This window comes from Mobula birostris, chromosome 9 (assembly GCF_030028105.1).
Source record: "Mobula birostris isolate sMobBir1 chromosome 9, sMobBir1.hap1, whole genome shotgun sequence".
NCBI lineage: Eukaryota > Metazoa > Chordata > Chondrichthyes > Myliobatiformes > Myliobatidae > Mobula > Mobula birostris.
Window position 1 is genome coordinate 114,606,062 of NC_092378.1, and position 14,850 is coordinate 114,620,911.

General features: G+C 39.8%; 1 protein-coding gene across 1 annotated transcript in view; it reads left to right on the forward strand.

Annotated features, from left to right (window-relative positions):
• Nucleotides 1-315: 315 nt before the first annotated feature.
• The window catches only part of meiob (meiosis specific with OB-fold), a 55,463-nt gene continuing 40,928 nt past the window's right edge, over nucleotides 316-14,850 (forward strand). The window contains exons 1-4 of the mRNA XM_072267307.1: nucleotides 316-393; nucleotides 2,132-2,189; nucleotides 5,370-5,501; nucleotides 8,875-8,947. Of these exons, the coding sequence (XP_072123408.1) occupies nucleotides 325-393; nucleotides 2,132-2,189; nucleotides 5,370-5,501; nucleotides 8,875-8,947 (332 nt within the window). The 5' untranslated portion in view covers nucleotides 316-324. The remainder of the gene's footprint in view (nucleotides 394-2,131; nucleotides 2,190-5,369; nucleotides 5,502-8,874; nucleotides 8,948-14,850) is intronic.

The window sequence follows — 14,850 nt, forward strand, 5'->3', positions numbered from 1 at the left end:
TGTTGATATAATGTGTATGGCATTTACAACCTTTAGGTGAGGTATTGTCAGGCAAGCCCAATGCCAACAGCTGCTATAGCAGTGACACTTAACATCCTTCAAATGTGTAGAGTATCTTCTGTTTCCAATTAGATACATTAGCTGGAAAACAGATGTGTTTGTTTGGTTTAGGGTGCCCAAATTTTTATTTCTGCAATAGGTGATAGGAATCTGCAGCATCCTTTTCACCTTTGTGATCCCAAAAGCAATTTTGCATGATTTGAGTATTTTAAAATTGGTTAAAATCTGAGTTCCTTTATTTTAAAATTTCAGACAAAGAAGACAATGGCTTTTGGATCCTTTGGCCAGAGCTTGGTACCCATCTCTGATCTTCACCCAAATTCAGCACGTCCCGTAGGTGATAGTTATACAATCTTGTCCAATTTCAAAAGTCTATTTTGTTCAGAAAATTATTTAGAAACCAGATATTGAACATTTGCTTGAAATTTGTTTGTTATGCAAATATTAATATTTTGTTAACCCCCTTTATAAAATAGTCAATATTTATTTTTGTTAAATCTTTCTCCAGTACTGAGGGAGTTATCGAACTTCATTGCTTTAAATCGCTTTCATTTATGGATTAGACATCTAGGGCTGATCATTTAATATTGGAAGAAATGAAATATAATTTTCTCCATGATTTTATACTGTCTGCCTGTCTTTCCTTAGGAAAACACAAACTACTGGAGGATTTCAGTGTGTTATGCAGCATCTATGGGGACAGAGGGATATCCAGTACAGGGTCTCAACCTGAATGTCTGCCATCCAATCACCCTCAAGGATGATGCCTGGCTCAGTTAGTTCCTCCAGCAGTTGGGTTTTGCTCCAGATTACAACATTTTGTAATGTCACCTGGCTTCCCTTACCTCCCGTAATCCATATAGAATCTCTCGATAAGCATTTGTACTTTAGTTTCAACATGAAGAGAAATGTGAGCTACAGTCTTGGCATACTGTAAAAAGGAATATTTTTTAGGGAAAAAAAATCAGGGAGGTGATAATTAGGTGTGGAGCTTTTTGAATGTTGCAGTCCTCTGTTTACACTATTTTGAATCTGGCTTTCCTATTTATTTCTACTGAAAGGCAGCATAATTACACCAGAGTAGATTAACAAACAAAATACTATCCTAAACAGATGCAGGAATTTCTAGTGGACAAAAAGGCACACTGATTTAACTGAAACAGAAAATTAGACAGGATGGTTGTTGGGTCCACATAATTTGCAATCTTCTCCCGAAGTGAAAGTTATCCACAATGTTTCTGAGGTTATGACACTAATTTTGCAACAATGAAAGCATTTTCATGGTGTACTTTTACACCATGAAGTCTGAGACAGGTATTTGTGGAGTATGATACATGACCAAAGGAAGTTAAGGTGAGACACAAGAGACTGGAGAAGCTGGAACCTAAAGCAACAAACAAGATGCTGGAAGAATTCAGCAAGTCATTCAGCTCCTATAGAGGGAAATGAATAGTTGCCATTTTGGATTGAGGCCCTTCATCTCAACTGATTAAAGTTGAGATGAAGGGATGTTGTTACTTCACATGGTCAGTCAGGAAAAAAAAAAGTACTGTGTCTCCTCATTAAGTCTGCTGGCATTAACTTTCATTTATTAAAGGTTGTTTCTAAATGGGAATACAGAGAATACTGTCTTTTCTTTCTTTAGAATCAATACTAAATTTAGACAGCTGCATTGACCAGAGGTTTAGCTGTACCAACTATTAAAGTTAACCAATATAGAATTACATGAAAATTGGAGAGCAAGTTAGGCAGTGAGGGTGATTGAAGGAGGTGGGGAGAAAAATGGGTAGTGGGAGGGCTAGTGAAGAAAAATGGAGGGAATTCGAGAATAGCCTTAATGTTGTTTAGCTTCCGTCCCTTCAGGAATTGGAGTAAAATTGAATCAAATGGTATGATCAGTCATCCATTCATGGTATGGCATTGAAATGGCCAAATATATGCAGACTGTAAATTGTACATTTGTACCAGTAAACCTAATATTCATGCTACTAGTTACTTAATTTCTTCCATAGTTATTTAGTTGATGTTGGTATCAGACTCTTGGTTCATTTTGTTGTTTTGTGTATTTCAGAGTGTAGCTGGAGTAGTGATTGGAAAAATTGATGCTAAAGGATTTCCTGACCGAAAGAGTTGAGTATTTATATTACTACTCGTGTTCTTATGAAATAGTTTGTATGGAATCTCATTTTGTTAAAAACAACTTTATGGTATTTCCAATCAAACACTGGATATTAAGATAATTCATTGTTGATTGTCTGTTGTTTTGGACGATGATGTTTGTCTGTGCATCTCATCAATTGTGCATTCTGAGGTGGCTGTACAGTCTGATTCTAGAAAGGCGTGAGCTTTGACAGAGAGGGCAGGTGAACTGTTCAGCCACTGTTAGAGCAATTGATGTGGCCATTTTTCTCCTTTCTTGAGCAGCGACCAGATCTGCACAGCGATTATTCTTCAAGTTGTTGGAGGCTCATCTTATCAGGGCATGCCATCCAGTCTGGTCCTGAGCACTCGCTCGAGCTGCTTAGGTGCAATGTCAGCATGCTTGAGGTGGCTTTTACACAGTCCTTAAACCTCTTACGAGGTTCTCTTCTCCCTTGTGATAGCTCTCCATATAGCAATTATATTTGGGTATTTTAGAATCCTCCATGTGTATAACATGCCCTGTCCAGCAAAGCTGGGATTGCAGGATCATTGCTTCTATGCTTGTGCTCTCTGCTGTCTTGAGGACTTTCAGGTTGGTGATATGGTCCTACTAGTTGATGCCCAGGATTGATCTCAGGCTATGTGTATGGCAGGGATCCAGCATTTTAAGATGTCTTTTGTATACAGTCCAGGTTTCACAGCCATATAATAGGCTGCTAAGGATGACTGCTTTGTACACCCTGAGTTTTGGACCGGTTTGGAACAGGACTTCCGTCTTTCGTAGGCTGATGGTTCAGCTGAACAGCCAAGTGGCTTCTGCAAACCTATCGACAAGCAGCTGAAGATAGACTTCTGTGTGGGCCATAAGGGTACAATCTTCAGTGTACAGGGCTTCTTGATTGGAGTGTCATTCAAAATTCTGCAAAAAAAATTATCAGTGTAGGAGCCTACTGGATTCAACAAATGAAACTGGAAAAAAAATACTGATACATCATTAATGGGGTAAACTCTTTACATGTAAATAACATGATGTTCTTGTAATCTACAAAAGGCCACCAGACTGTCTAATTAGACATCTTTGAACATTTGGAGCATTTAATTGGAACATCCATTCACATATGACATATGCTAAATGAAGTATGCTAGGTAGAATTTTGGTAGTTCCATTTTATTTGTGCTTGGTATTATTTACTTTTAAGTCATGCTTTAATGATTGTATAATGATCCCATAATACTAGGCTCAAATTATTGGTGACTTCAGCAACCATGAAAAGTAATTGAAAATAAATAGTTTATTTTGGGTACTTATTAAAACTCATCTGTCCACCATTTTTGAAGGACAGGATACATATTACGTTGCTCAATTTTTCAGTTAATCCTTGCCCCTTCAGAATTTTATATTTAGGCTTGCTGACTTTTGGATGGACTCTTATATTTTTCATTAACATGGAAAAGTAGTGATTAAGATATATCTCTGCATAATCTAGAATAGGGGTTCACTGCTGTTTCTTATGCCATGGACCAATACCATTAGGCAAGGGATCCATGGACCCCAGATTGGGGACCCCTGACCTAGAATGACATTACGATAAAGAATGAATGGAGCACTACAAAAACACGGGAGATTCTGCAGATGCTGCAAATCTGGAGCAACTTACACAAAATGCAGGAGGAACTCGATGGGGTCAGGCAGCATCTAAGGACGGGAATAAACAGCTGACATTGTGGGCCAGAACCCTGATGAAGAGTCTCGGCTCAAAACTTCAACAGCTTATTCCCCTCCTTAGATGCTACCAGATTTGCTGAGTTCCTTTAGCATTTTGTGTGTGTCTTGAAGGAGCACTGCATCATTTTATGCATGTTTATAAATACCTTCAGGATATTTAAGATTTCTCAAATGGTCATTATTGGTGTATTCTGAGATCCATATGTAATGCCATGAATCAGTACACTCATTCTCACTCCCACTCACACACGTTTTACCACATTTGGTATTTTAACAAAAGATTTTATTTCACCTTCTCAGATGTCAAACTTCAACAACTGAATTCAAGCATAATTTACACTTTGAATGATCCCTCTCCAAACTGAATAATGGGCTCTCAACCAAGACCTCAGTTTCATTCCCCGTAGTCGTCATTTCATTGAATTCCAAGCCTGACATGACATTGAACTTTTGAAACTTTATGCCTTAGAAATACATTTTTTATTGATAACTTGTAATACAGTCGGCCCTCCTTATCCGCGAGGGATTGGATCTGGGACCACTCGCAGATACCAAAAAACGTGGATGCTCAAGTCTCAATGAGGTGGATCTTAGGACCCAGCGGAACTCCAGACCTTATTTAAACTGTCTCAGTGTGGTGGACATTAGGACCCAGCAGCGGAGCTCTGAATCCGCAGTGTTTCTGTTCACGAAAATAATCACGATCACAATTGAAAATAAAGTGGAAATAATAAAGCGATCGGAAAGAGGTGAAACGCCATCGGTCATTGGAAAAGCATTAGGCTGCAGTCAGTCAACGATCGGAACAATTTTAAAGGATCAAGTGAGAAAGGCCCTGCCCCGATGAAAGCTACAATTATTACTAAGCAACGCAGTGGTTTAATTATTGGGTTTTGGTGTTTTGGGTTTTTGATCCTGCATATCAACCCGGCACGGATTGAGAGCGCGTTCGGGAGCGGTCTGTCTCTGGATCAAACTTGGCGCTGAAACAAATGTTTCTTAAGTGTTTTATCTGCATAGAAAGGTAAACTATATACTAAGACAAACGTTTGACTAACTGACGCTACATAATAACGGATGTACCTGTTCTGACTTAGTAAGAGAACTTCTGGGTTTTTTTGGATCCCGATCCACGATAACCTACACACATCCTCCTGTAAACTTTAAATCATTTCTAGATTATTTATAATACCTAATACAATGTAAATGTTATGTAAAGTAGTTGTTATACTGCATTGTTTAGGGAATAATGACAAGAAAAAAAAGTCTGTACGTGCTCGAACAACGTGCTGGAAGAGCACTTCCGGGTTTTCTCGATTCACAGTTGGTTGAATTCGCACATGCGGAACTCACGGATAAGGAGGGTCGACTGTATTACAAATATTTATCTTAATCCACAAAGAAATACAATTTGACATTTTTTGTTTTTTTTTTTTTTTAGACATTGGAACAGAAAGATACACTTTCACTTTCACAATACGAGATGCTCCAAACCATTTCATCAATGTAGTTTCTTGGGGGAGAGAAGAATATGTGAGAAGTCTATCAAACAGTTTCAGAATTGGCGATTGTGGTATGTTTAATTAGCTTAATTATTTGATAAATATTTAAAGCATTTTGTATCTAATTTACTTACTACAGTACTTACGATAATCCATGTGCCTGTTGGCTCTTTCATAAATAATTTCCTTAAGGTACTCTCATAATCAAATATTGTAACTTTTGCCAACTTAATCTGTTAACTCTTCTTGAAACCAACATACTCAAAGGATATTTTAAGTAAATTCAACATCAAAGAAAAATGTAACAATATTGAAAAAGTTATGAGATAAAATATTTGATGGAAAACACAGTACTCACACCAGTCGGAAAGTATATATTTTATCAGTTGCTGTGTTCATAGTGACCATTATAATACTCCAACATATAATGCTCTGATATCTACCATATTATAACTAGGTCTCATTATAATATGATGAAGATATGGATAATATTACATAATTTATTGAGAAATCAATAAAATTAATGGTGATTTTTGCATGATTATAGAAGAATTCTGAATTGCAGATTTATTTGGATACTGAAACAATATTTTTGAAATGTGCAGAAGAATGGGGAATTGGACATGAGGAGTAAATTGAATTAGAGAGGGCGAAGGTGCCGAGAATGCAGGAAGAAGTGGGGCGGAAAGAAAGAGTAGCTTATTTAGAGAGGGGAAAGGGTAAAGTGTGTTAACGAAGAGGAGAGGCAGATGGATGCCAGAATAGAAAGGAAAAGAGAAAGAGGGAGACTGAAGAAGTAACAGTAGAGGGGGCAGGTGAAGACTGGAAAAAAGAGCGAGGAAAGAATGAGGAAAAACATTTTATTTGTTCAGTGTTTGGCCAATGGCATATTATGTGTAATTTTTAACATGCTCTCTGCAGTGTAATTTAAGTTTTATCCCTGTTTTGACATTTCAAACATCTTAACACAACTTAGTCCTTGGGCTGAATATTAGCCCTAAAATGGGTAAGATGTAGTAAGTTTGAAGTCAGTATTTTAAAAAAAAAAAAAAAAAAAAAAAAAAAAAAAAATTTGGACTATGATCCAATCCATCCACTCTGGGTTTAAAGCAGTGGTCCCCAATCACCGGGCCGTGGACTGGTACCGGGCCAGAAAGCATGCACTTCCGGGCCGTGAGGAAACGATATGATTTGGTGATATGAGTCAGCTGCACCTTTCCTCATTCCCTGTCATGCCCACTGTTGAATTTGAACGCACGTGAGGTCATTACGCACGCGTCATCCATGTCAGCGCGGGAAGAAGATCAACTCCTCGAGCTTCCAAATGGCGGCGGGCTGAAAAATATGTTTGACATAACATCTTTGCCAGCATTCTGGACCAAAGTCAAGGCTAAATATCCTGAGATAGCCACGAAAGCACTGAAAACGTTGCTTCCATTTCCAACATATCTCTGCGAAGCGGGGTTTTCTGCAGTGAATGCAACGAAAACTAAGTTGCGGAATAGACTGGACATAAGGAACCCCTTTTGAGTATCGCTTCTCCCATCACCCCTCGATGGCAGCATCTTGTTGCAGGGAAACGAGCCCAGGGCTCCCACTGATTCAGCAATATTGGTGTGTTGCAATGATTTTATATGTTCATACGAGGAAAATATGCGCTGTGTGTTTAATATCCAAATGTTACTTAAAATGTTATGATATTGACTTATAATTGACTTATCACTATTCATGCGAGGAAAATATGCGCTGTGTTTTTAATATTAAATTCATTAGATAAACCCTTTTAGAAATGAAATTGAGTGTAATAGCCACTTATAAGTGACTTATAGTTGACTTATCACCTATATTCCCGTCGTGATTAACACCCCCACCCCCCCGGGGTTGCCAGCTGTCCCATATTAGCCGGGACATCCTGTACATTGGGCTAAATTGGTTTGTCCCATACGGGACTCCCCTTGTCCCGTATTTCCCCCGCTAAGGTAGAGTGTTCCTATGAAACCTTTCGTGCCGAAATGGAGTAAAGTGAAGAAGCAATTACCATTAATTTATATGGGGAAAATTTTTGAGTGTTCCCAGACCCAAAAAATAGCCTACCAAATCATATCAAATAATGCACAAAACCTAAAATAACACTAATATATAGTAAAATTAGGAATTATATGATAAATACACAGCCTATATAAAGTAGAAATAATGTATGTACAGTGTTGTTTCACTGAACAGAATCGCCAAAACCGATTTGTAGAAAAAAATCGGCACGTGCATGTCACGCATGCGCACACAGGTGCCCGCGCAAGGCTTCATGGTCATGGTAGTCTTTCTCGGGGTAAACAGAACGTATTTGACTGCTACTCTTGTCCATTGGCAACCCTCTTTCTCTCTTTTCCCCCCCCTCCCCCCCTCCCCCCCCCCCCCCCCCCCCCCAGGGTTGGCCAGTCCACAAGAATATTGTAAATAATAAACCGGTCTGCGGTGCAAAAAAGTTTGGGGACCCCTGGTTTCAAGAATGCAGGATAAAACATGGGCAAGCAATTTAGGAAACGATTTGGTAAACAAGCAAGTATCTTAATAAGCAACCTGGAATATAACATTAAATCAAAAGAGACAGAAGGTGCTGGAATCTAAGCAAAGAAAATACAATGCTGAAAGAGCTCAGCAGATCAGGCAGCATCTGTGAAGGCAAAAGGTACATGGCAATTTTTCAGATCAAAACTCTGCATTAGGACTGGAAGTGAACAGGAAAGTTTCCCTTGTTTTAGTAATACCAAGGGAGAGATAGAGGGTAGTAAGTGATAGATGGAATCAGATGGAGAGAGGATTGTGGGCAGAATCAACCATGTAGAGGGAGAAGTTGGCCACTGGTGAATAGTGGCTAGACAGTTTTCGCAGGTGAAATGGTTGTATAGTACTACTTGTAGATTAAGAAGTATTTTTCTGATTGGTTCTCTTTTGTCCCTGCTAGGTTTGCATTTCTTAGACTTATCCACCCTTCACTTGGTTCCCACCCCCCCCCCCCCCCCCCACTACCACCCAGTGACAGTGTTCCAGAGGTAGGAAGCACAAATCTCCATATGGATGTATTCAAACATCCCAGGATGCAGTAATTTTTTTTAATGTTCTTTGGGACCTCCTCCTTAAATATGTGACCTTAAAATGTCACTGACTCTTAAAAGATATTGTAACTATGTGTTTACTAATAAAATCCTTCTTATTTCTATACAACAAAATAGAAAATCTTGTAAATATTCAGTAGCTTGGGTAGTAAGCATTGTAGGACTGAGATAAGAAGACAATTCTGATGAAGGGTGGAGGGCCTGAGACACACAGTCTGTTTTTCATTCCAAAGGTGTTACCTAATCTGTTGAGTGTTTCTTGGATTTCATGTTTTTATTTTAGATTCACAGTATCTGCAGGGTTTTTTTTAATGGTGATATTTTCTTGTAGTTGTAATTGAAAATCCATTAGTACAAACTAAAGATCTAGAAAAGGAGGAAAGATTCAGCCCATCTACTTCAAGGTATATTAAAAGTGCATCTTAATATATAAATATAACATTTATAATTTTAATTGGTAAGTTATTAATGACAATATATTTAGTTATAGGTTATATCTAACTAAAATACCTACAATGCTTTATCTTCACTATGGTGGAGTGCAAGACATCGCCAAAAAATTACAACCACCGTATTCTTGATCACACACTGAGATGTTGCTTCTTTGGTATAAGATCATTTCCTTCACCTTCACCTACTCTGAATTTCAGTAAATATAATTGATAGAACCTTGGAACATCTTTCCTCTACTCACACAATTTCCTTTGCTTCTTTTAATATCGAGAAAAACATTTCGGGCTGAGATGTTTACTGTACACTTCTCCATAGATGCTGCCTGGCCTGCTGAGTTCCTCCAGCATTTTGAGTGTGTTACGTGGATTTCCAGCATCTGCAGATTTCCCCTGTTTGTGATTGAATATGTCTTAAGTCTCCACACCGTCTGTGATTGATTGTTCTAGAAATTTATTAATTTCTTCTCATCTCAGTTCTGAAAGAATATCTCCTTACTTTGAGACCATAATTGCGACTTCCATACATCATAGCCTTGTGAAATATTTTTCTAGCATCTATCCTGTTAAACCCTTTAAGAATTTTACAGTCTAGATTCTAAAGAAAAGCAAAGAATAGGAGATGCTGGAAAACTGAAATAATAACAGAAAATGCAAGAAATGTAAAGCAGCAAGAGTCCATCTGAGGAGAGATATAGGGCTTCAGATCAATGACCCTGCATCAGAAATTATTTCTGATGAAATTACTATTTTTGATGAAACATCACTATTTCCAGCATTTTCGATCTTTATTTATAGAAAATATAAGTCCATTCCTCTCAATTCCCCGAGAGAATAATTACCATCCTGGGAATCAGTTGATGAATTTTCGATGAATTTTTGTCAGAAGTGCAAGCCCAGATTGGGAGACCAGATCGATGCACAATATTCCACTTAACAGAGTTCTATATCATTTCAATAAGATGTCTTTATTTTACACTACAGTGGCTTTGCAGTCAAGGCCAGCATATCATTTTCCTTCCTATTCGCTTGTTCCACCTGCATGTTTAATTTCTGAGAATCTGAACACCATCATTTTTCATTCTCATCATTTAAGACTCTGTTTATATATGTTGTTAAGCCAGGTGGATAGCTTCATATATTTTCACATTAACTTACATATTCCATGTGTACTTGCCCTGACACATGGCTCCCTTTGGTATTGTTATGAGTAAAAATGGTTTCTTACTCAACTGTGACTGTTCTAGCTTTCTAAATCTAGGCTTCCGTTTTCCTCAGTAATATGTTTGCTTGGTTAAGAAAAATATTTTTCTTGAAGCTTAAGCTGGGACGGTGGTCCACTTTGATATCCACAATAAATGAGTGGAAACCAGTATACTGCATTGCAAGTCATTATTTTCCACCAGGGATGCAAAATCTGTTTGACTGGACCAGCAATGTACATTCCATAATACTATAAGACCATAAGACATAGAAGCAGAAATAGGCCATTTGGCCCATAGAGTCCACTCTGCCATTCAATCACAGCTAATCCTTTTTTCCCCTCCTCCACCTTACTCCCAGCCTCTCCCCATAATCTTTGATGCCATGTCCAATCAAGAAACTATCAAGCTCTGCCTTAAATACGCCCAACGACCTGGCCGCTGCATCTCTGCTTTAAATAGATGTCCCTTTGCCTTGAGACTGTGTCCTCTTGTCCTAGACTCCCCCACCTTGGGGAAACATCCTTTCCACATCTAATCAGTGTAGACCTTTCAACATTTGGAAGGTTTCATTGAGATTCCCACGTATCTTTCTAAGTTCCAGCAAGTACAGACCCAGAGCTATCAAATGTTCCTCATATGATAACCCTTTCATTCCCGGAATCATCCTTGTGAACCTCCTCTGAACCCTCTCCAATGCTTTTCTTAGATGAGCCCAAAACTGTTCACAATACTCAAGGTGAGGCCTCACCAGTGCCTTATAAAGCCCCAGCATCACATCCCTGCTCTTGTATTCTCAACCTATTGAAATGAATGCTAACATGACATTTGCCTTCCTCATTACCAACTCTACCTGCAAGTTAACTTTTAGGTTGTTCTGCACAAGGGCTCACAAGTCCCTTTGCATCTCAGGTTTTTGGATTTTTCTCTCTGTTTAGAAAATAGTCTGCACATTTATTTCTACTACCAAGTGCATGACTATGCATTTTCCAACATTGTATTTCATTTGCTACTCTCTTGCCCATTCTCCTAATCTGTCTGAGTCCTTCTGCAAACTATATGTTTCCTCAACACTACCTGCCCCTCCACCAATCTTCGTATCATCTGCAAACTTGGCAACAAAGCCATCTATTCCATTATCTAAATCATTGATATACAGCACTAAAAAGAAGCAGTTCCAACACTGACCCCTGCGGACTACCACTACTCACTGTCAGCCAACCAGAGAAGGATCCTTTTATTCCCACTGGCTGCCTCCTACCAATCAGTTAATGCTCTAACCATGCCAGTAAATTTCCTGTAATAAATTGGTTCTTAACTTTGTAAGCAACCTCATGTGTGGCACCTTGCCAAAGGCCTTCTGAAAGTCCAAATATGCAACATCCACTGCATCCCCTTTATCTATCCTACATGTAATCTCCTCATGTCAGGCAGGGTTTTCCCTTAAGGAAAGCATGCTGACCTTGTCCTATCTTGTCCTGTGCCTCCAAGTACTCCATAACCTCATCCTTAACAATTGACTCCAACATCTTCTCAACCACTGAAGTTAGGCTAATTGGTCTATAATTTCTTTTCTGCTGCCTTCCTCCTTTCTTCAAAGAATGGTGTGATATTTACAGTTTTCCATTTCTCTGGCACCATGCCAGAGTCCAATGATTTTTGAAAGATCATTACTAATGCCTTCACAATCTCTACTGCCACCTCTTTCAGAACCCTAGGGCAGTTCATCTGGTCCAGGTGACTTATGTATCCTTACATTTTTCAGCTTTTTGAGCATCTTCTCCCTTGTAATAGTAACTGCACTTCTCTTTCCTCACACCCTGCAACAACTGACACACTGCCAGTGTCTTCCACAGTGAACTTCATCTGCTATCTTTGTCCCCAGTTATTATTTCTCTGGCCTCATTTTCTGGTGTTCCTATATCCACTCTCATCTCCAGACATCCCTGCTCTCCCGGAAGTTCCAGGAGTCTCCCGCAAATTAATAGTGGCTCCCTGATGCCCGCAAGTTATATACAATGTCCCGGAAATTGATTTTTTTTTTTTTTTTTTTTTTTTTTTTTTTTTTTTGAGAGCGAGCGTGAGAGCAAGAAAGCAAGCGCGCACGAGAGAGTGCGCGAGTGAGAGCGACCGCGAGAGAGAGCAAGAAAGCAAGCGCGAGAGCGAGAAAGCAAACACGAGTGAGAGTGACCACGAGCGAGAGAGCATGCGCGATAGAGAGCAAAAGCGAGAGAGTTCCAAAAAAAAGTCAGAGTGGCAGAGAGTTCCGAAAAAAAAATAAAACGTACTTCATCCCAGACTACACTAAAGTGTACCCCTGCCTAATAGGGGTCAAAATAATGACAGTGTTGCTCGCTGCACTGTTTGCAACAGTGACTTTTCTATTGCCCATGGTGGGTTAAGACTGTAAAAGGCATGTTGAGGTGAGTTTAATAGGTGTCATTGGTTGATTAGCATAGCTAACATTATTTAAACTAGCTGGCTGGCTGCTAAGGAGCTACTCTATTGCAGACATCCCACCTCCCCTGGAAGTCTCCCACAAATTGGTGCTACCTCCCTGAAATGAGTTTTTGCAGGGTGGGAGGTCTACATTTTTTTTAACATACTTGAAAAAGCTTTTACTATCCACTTTGATATTGTTTGCTAGCTTGCTTTCATATTTCATCTTTTCCCTCCTAATGATTCTTTTAGTTACTCTCTATAGGGTTTTAAAAGCTTCCCAATCCTCTGTCTTCCCGCTAATTTTTGCTTTGTTATATGCCCTCTCTTTTGCCTTTACATTAGCTTTGACGTCCCTTGTCAGTCATAGTTATACTATTTTGCCATTTGAGTATTTCTTGGTTTTTGGAATACAGCTATCCTGCACCTTCCTCATTTTTCCCAGGAACTCATGCCATTACTGCTCTGCTGTCATCCCTGCCAGCATCTCCTTCAGATCTACTTTGGCCAACTCCTCTCTCATACCACTATAATTTCCTTTACTCTGCTGAAATACTGCTCTGTCAGAAGTTACTTTCTCCCTATCAGATTTCAAGCTGAACTCAATCATATTGTGACCATTGCGTCAGTTTTTTACCTTAAGCTCCCTAATCACCGCTGGTTCATTACATAACTCTCAATCCCGTATAGCGGATCTCTTAGTAGGCTCAATTAAAAACTGCTCTAAAAAGCCATCCCATAGGCATTCAACAAACTCACGGTCTCCAACCTGATTTTCCCAATCGACCTGTATGTTGAAATCTCCCATGACTATCATAACATTGCCCTTTTGGCACTCCTTTTCTATTTCCTGTTGTAATCTGTGGTCCACGTCCCAGCTACTGTTGGGAGACCTGTATAAAACTGCCATCAGGGTCCTTTAACTCTTGCAGTTTCTAAACTCAACAAACAAGGATTCAATATCTTCCAATCCTATGTCACATCTTTCTACTGATTTGATGTCATTCTTCACCAGCAGCGCACCCCCCCCCACCCTGCCTACCTTCCTATCCCTCTGATACGACATGTAAGCTTGAACATTCAGCTCCCAACTACAACCATCTTTTCAGCCACAATTCAGTCAACAAGATCATCTACCTTATTTCTTATACTCCGTGCATTGAGATATAGCACTTTGTGTACTGTATTTGCTACCCTTTTTGCTACTACATCCCTAATGCACTGATACTCACCCTGCTGGCTGCAATTATATCCTATCATCTACCTGCCTTTGCTGACAGTCTGACTGCACGCTATCTTTGCTTTTTTCCTACCATCAGTCCTATCCTGAGTCCCTTCACTCCAGTTCCCACCCCCTGCCAGATTAATTTAAACCCTCCCCAACAGCTCTAAGAAACCTGCCCACGAAAATATTAGTTCCCCTTGGGTTTAGGTGCAACCCGTCACTTTTGAACAGGTCATATCTTCCCCAGAAGAGATCCCAATGATCTAAGAACCTGAAGCCCTGCCCCCTGCACCAGTTTCTCAGCCTCGTATTGATTTGCCAGGTCATCCTGTTTCTGCTCTCACTGGCGCATGGCACAGGCGCAATGCAGAATTTACTACCCAGGCGATCCTGCTTCTCAGCTTTCTACCTAGCTCTCTAAATTCTCCTTTCAGGGTCTCTGCTTTTCTTTCCTATGTCATTGGTACCAATATGTACCAAGAACATACCATCCTTATGAATCATTTTCATCCACAGGATCTCCTGTCTGTTTCCCCGATATATTGAGTCCCCTATCACTACCACTTCCTTCTTCTCTCACTTTCCCTTCTGCACCACGGACCCCTGCTCAGTGCCAGTAACCCAGTCTCCGTGGCATTCCCCTGGAAGGTCATCTCCCACAACAGTAGCCAAAGCAGTACACTTATTATTGAGGGGAATGACCACAGGGGTGCTCTGTGCTAACTGCCTATTCACATTTCCATCTCTCCTGACAGTCACCCAGCTACTCGCCTCCTGCAACTTCGAGGTGACTACTTCCCTGTAACTCTGATCGATTGTCATCTCACTCTCCCGTACAAGCCAATGGTCATCCAGCTGCTGCTCCAGATTTTTAGCATGGTCTTCAAGGAGCAGGGTGCACTTCACGCAGATATAGTTCCCTAGGAAACTCTGGGTCTCCCAGGACTCCAACATCCAGCATAAAGAACACACAACAGCCACTTATGTTCAAA